The sequence below is a fragment of the Magnolia sinica genome, chromosome 3, assembly GCF_029962835.1.
Source record: "Magnolia sinica isolate HGM2019 chromosome 3, MsV1, whole genome shotgun sequence".
NCBI lineage: Eukaryota > Viridiplantae > Streptophyta > Magnoliopsida > Magnoliales > Magnoliaceae > Magnolia > Magnolia sinica.
The window spans coordinates 62661412-62666955 of NC_080575.1; the positions used below are offsets into that span (position 1 = coordinate 62661412).

General features: G+C 43.5%; 1 protein-coding gene across 1 annotated transcript; it reads left to right on the forward strand.

Annotated features, from left to right (window-relative positions):
* The first annotated feature begins 243 nt into the window (after positions 1-243).
* On the forward strand, positions 244-2068 carry LOC131238906 (GRAS family protein RAD1-like). Its single transcript, XM_058236491.1, has one exon. The coding sequence runs from the start codon at positions 244-246 to the stop codon at positions 1894-1896; it is 1653 nt and encodes a 550-aa protein (XP_058092474.1). The 3' UTR covers positions 1897-2068.
* Positions 2069-5544: the final 3476 nt, after the last annotated feature.

Below are 5544 nucleotides of genomic sequence, written 5' to 3' on the forward strand. Positions count from 1 at the left end.
GTATGGGAATATAAATCAGGTAGTTTTTTGTAAAATTCCCTTTTAAAAAAAAATTTGTGGATGTTCTTTGGGACTCACGCAAAATAAAACTGTGGATGTTCTTAGGGACTCACGCACAAAATGACAATTAAGAAAACCCCAGATGGCAATTTCCATAAATTTCAACCATGCATGGAACTGGGGCTCTTTAGGGCTTTGTTGCGGATCTTTTTTTGAGGAAAGAAAGTCCAGGCAGTAGGTTCCATGGCCCCCATCTCCACCCGCTCCATACAACAAGACATCTACAACGAAGAGGAGGAGAGGAATGAATCTGATGAGATGGCAGGTGGTCTCGATCTTAGCCTATCCACCATTGCTTTCTATCCATTTCCATATCTGCCCATGTCGGGGAATAGCTCCCCCACCTGCTTTGCCACCAATCCAGATGGCACCACGCATCATAAGAGGCTGATGACATCGGTGATATCCGGCGATGAGTCAATCGGTAGCAGCGATGGTCTCTATAGCGGTGGTGGCAATAGTGGTGGCGGTGGCTGCAGTAGCATCAAACTGTTGAATTGCCTGCCACGGCTCCAGTTCCGGGACCACATACAGACTTACACTCAGAGGTTCCTGGCAGCTGAGGCCGTGGAAGAGGCCACGTCATTGATGGTGGGGCCTGAGGGAGATGGGACTGACGATGAAGGTGCAGGCGGCGGGCTGAGGCTAGTGCAATTGCTCTTCGCCTGCGCCAAGGCCGTTGCCTGTCAGGACAGATCCCAGGCCTCAGCGCTTCTATCCGAGCTCCGGGCAAATACACTGGTCTTTGGCACTTCATTCCAGCGCGTTGCTTCGTGCTTTGTCCAGGGCCTCGCAGACCGCTTGGCACTGGTTCAGCCTCTGGGGGCCGTAGGTGTGGTGGCCCCCGCAATAACAACAGTGGGAGGAGCATCAGATTGGAAGGAAGAGGCATTACGCCTTGTATATGAAGTATGCCCACACATCCAGTTTGGTCACTTTGTGGCTAATTCTTTGATATTGGAAGCCTTTGAGCTAGAAAGTATGGTTCATGTAGTGGACCTAAGCATGACACTCGGGCTACCACAGGGCCATCAGTGGCGCAGGCTGATTTCCAGCCTCGCCAAACGTGCGGGCAACCCGCCTCGTCGGGTCCGCATAACAGGGGTGGGTCCATGTGCGGACCGCCTCCAAACCATCGGCGATGAACTCGAGCTCTATGCTCAAGGCCTTGGAATAAACCTCGAGTTCTCTGCAGTGGAGAGCAGTTTAGAGAATCTGAACACTGGTAAGTTCAAGCTTAATAATGGTGAGGTTCTTGTTGTAAATAGTATCCTCCAATTGCACTGTGTGGTGAAAGAGAGCCCTGGGGCCCTGAATTCAGTCCTGCAAATAATACACGAGCTGTCGCCAAAAGTCCTGGTGTTGGTGGAGCAGGATTCGAGCCACAACGGGCCATTCTTTCTTGACCGATTCATGGAAGCATTGCATTACTACTCCGCCATCTTCGATTCACTCGATGCAATGCTGCCCAAGTACGACACCCGCCGGGCAAAAATGGAACAATTCTACTTCGCGGCGGAGATCAAGAACATAGTCAGCTGTGAGGGGCCTGCGAGAGTTGAGCGGCATGAGAGGGTCGACCAGTGGCGCCGACGAATGAGCCGGGCTGGATTCCAGCCCGCGCCCATTAAGATGATTGGTCAGGCCAAGCAATGGCTAGACAATTTTAAGGTCTGCGAAGGTTACACGATCGCAGAAGAAGAGGGATGCTTGGTTCTTGGGTGGAAATCCAAACCCATCGTTGCCGCTTCGTGCTGGAAATGCTGGAACAAATCCACCAAGGATTTTTTCCCTCCTCCTCAGTGGTTCCTTTCCTATCGTCCACACGTTCCGTGATGCGAACTGTCCCGCCGACAGTTTGGCCAAGCTTGGTAGCAGCTCTCAAACCAACAATTTCTTTCCTTCTCTCGCCTCCTTGCCTCGTGTCACAAGGGGCCTCATTCTCCTTGACAAGGCAGGCTTCGGGGCCATCAGAGTGCATTCCTAGTTGCAGCTTGCCTTGCCCCGTCTTTTTTTGGCTGCCTTCTGGTTCTTTTGGAGCCTCTTTCTTTAGTCTTGATTTTCATCTTCTTTTCAATGCGCTAGAAGCGGTCCAGAACCTTTTTGTTGGGACCCTCCCGAAAGCTTGTATATTTCTCTGATCAATGGAAATTTGGTGGTTTAAAAAAAAAATAAATCCACCCAGTGTGCGGATTGCTTCTTGGGTTGGTGAAATTCTCAAAAAAGATAGAGAAAAGAAGCCAAAATTCAGTAATTTATCTGCGTTTGATGGGAGGTTTGGTTATGACTAATGAAAACTATGTAGTAGGATACAACTAAAATAAATCCAAATTACTACTAATTAGTAGTAGTAAATGGACCAGTGAGAGCTGACACTGAATGGTGAGAAATAAGATGCTTGTTGTTGTTCATGTGCTCGCTAGAACAGATGAAATGAAAAGACAATATCAGCTTAGTGTTGACGCAGGGGAGGACGTGAGGTCGAGCACTGTCTTCCTCAAGAGGATTACTATTCCGAATCCACGAAACTTCTCTGGACTCCTCACAGAGACTTCTCGAATCCACGAGGAAAGAAAGCAGAAAATAGAAATAAATTCTAATAAATTCGAAATTGATTGATCAATAATTAAAAACGAGTTCACAACCCTTTAAATAAGGGTATCAAGCAATGGAAAAGAAATCATAATCAAACTACAACTCAAACTCCTAGAATCCGTGACTTACTATAAATAGTAAACTTACTATTTATAGACGGTCGTGATGTCTACTAGTGCGCAAGGTTTTCGGCCAAAAATAGTAAGTGTCCTATTTGGCTTCACCAAACCGTTCCCCTAATTATTCTAAGCTCTTTTCACGTTGGGCGCAACTCCTAAAGCCCGACGGATGAAGAGTTATAATCAAACTAAAACTTACTATTTATAGTAAAAAAGAAATTAAAACAGGGAAACGACCATCGATCAAGGGGTTTTTCGCAATTCCGGGCTGCGCAACCCGGCGTAGCAGAGTTGGTTGGCTAAAGTAGCTCGTTCTACCCCAAAATCATATATTTTACGTCAGATAACTCATTCCGGATTGCGAGATACGCCCGATCTAAGGTCCGAAGGTCCGGATCACTTCTGTCGTCGACCGGGCGTTTTCTGATCCATCTTGGCCATGAAACTGTCTGCGACCCACTCTACATCAAGTGTGCATGCATCCATGTTAATAGTTACTCTTCTTTTCTTTCTGGGATGATTATCACTATTCTATTATATCCTTTGCATGCTGTGATTAAGAAGCAATTTGGATATTTAGGTGCTTTGGTTGCACCACATATCATGAACTTTCATGATATTTTGCACCAGATTAGGCTAATTAATTATGGAATGTCATTATGTTCTACTTCATCATCTATTTTGCACGAGATTAGGCTAATTAATTATGGAATCTCATTATGTGCTACTTTGTCATCTTTGATCCCTTGAAGGCACAAACCTTCTGCAACCACTTGCACTTAAATTGTAAGAAGGGAAACACAAAATTTTGAAATGTTAGAAAATTTTGAAACATTTAAAATTACAACAATCCCCACATGTTTAAAATTCTCATGACATTCTGATTTAAAATTGAAGAGTTGTGCATTGGTGTGGATATTTACAGAACTTTAATTGACACTAGAGTAAGCAAGATAGGATTACAGAAGTTAGGTAACGAACGGACTTTAACATAACTCATTTAGTGTAAATCAGCTAAATGTCCACACACAACTTCTATGCTACAAGTTGTTATCTGGTTTTATGCTTTTTGGTTAGCATCATTACCTGAATTTCACGATTACTTTAGAAAATTAGTTAATTTTCTCATAACAAGATATCTTACTTCTACACTCGTATAGGTAAATTTCATCAAGTGTGCACAACAACAAGATATATCACCAATATATGGCATACAGATTCATTAAAAGTTTTAAAACTCATCATTTCTCATTTTTACTCACACTACTCACACCATAGAAGGGGAATATCATTGTAGTGCTAAAACATATCCTAATGTCTTATTAATACCTATCAAATGTGATTCTCATTTGTATAAGGTGGGTTGCCGACACTGGTACCACATTCTTTTAGGATCATTATCATTCCCGTTGATGCTTAAGTTAAGACCATATAAAGCTTTCCTTGTGTTATCTGCGCAGGCACTCTAGATCTAATAGGTGCCATCTACTTATCAGCTTTTATTGCATTTTATATGCTATTCACATTATGCATGATAGGCATTATACAGGCATGAGAAAGATATACTGCGTTTCAACACTAAGGTCTTGGCATCCATTCCCTAGTGGGGGTGGCTAGCGGTGAAGTGTGAACTGACAGTGGGTCTACAAACAAGCTAACAAAAAAAAAATGCATAAGAAAGATATACCTCAAAATTCCATTTAGAACTCTCAATTAGAGAAAACTATAGAAAAACATCTACAATTTATATTGTATGCGTATAATGTTGAAAAGCATCTTTCATTGCCCTCAACATGGGTGTGATTGCATGAGGCGTGCCATGACTAATTACTATGAGGAGATGTAAAAAAGCAATTCAATAGTCTAAGCTCAGGTTATTATTATCACCATGCTTTGGGAATGGTCCCAAACACCATGTTAAGGATCATAAGGCTCCGTCAAAAAGAACATCTAGGAATGCCAACACAATGTGGCCTTATTTCCGTACTGACACTACAAATAAGTTTCCCCCAAGAAAGCCGAATATTCAAAGTAAACCAACCTTGTGGGCAACGTCAGCAACAAGGCTCGCAGCCGCTTATAAGTCAATACGAGGGAAGTAATCCGAATGGTGCCTTTAATATATACAATGAAAAAACAATTAGTGAGAGAATGCTGCGAGAACTCCTAATGCCCTGGAGACAAATACATCTCATACTCAAGCAGCTCGCACAACTATAACTCCCTAGTTGGCCTTGACGCTTTTAAAGATAAGCATCGTCAATAGATCAAACCGACCATTGTCTGAGTCGTTCGTTCCTAGTGAGTATCAGACGCTTCTTCAATACATCCTGCATGATCGACACTTAAAAAGCTCTCTTAGCATCGCCATGCGAGGTCACGCAAAGAGAATGAATGAAAGGAAGCAACTGTAAGAAAAGGGTTGAGTCAGCCATCCCACGGTGGATAGTCACATGCCTCCCTCTAATCATTCGTGTAGGCTTGGCAAGTCATGCTTTAAGTGAGTGTAGCCTACCAAGCCCGCACGGGGGGCATTTATTAGTGCATTATTTGTCATGCAGTAAAGAAAGACTCTTTACCTAAGTATGAAATTTGACTAAATATCAAGCCATTATACAACCACCGCGTCCGCGTGACTACCATGTTTGTGCCAAGCCCAATGCAAGCACCCTTTGAATTCTTAAGAAAGCCACTAGTTGTCCGTGCACCCCAAAAAAAATGTGGCGCAGACTATATATTAGCCCAAGAGGCATAATCTACTAAAGCGTGC

What these genes read in the sequence shown, in the direction of transcription:
- LOC131238906 (XM_058236491.1), top strand. Translation starts at nt 244, where the DNA reads ATGGCCCCCATCTCCACCCGCTCCATACAACAAGACATCTACAACGAA.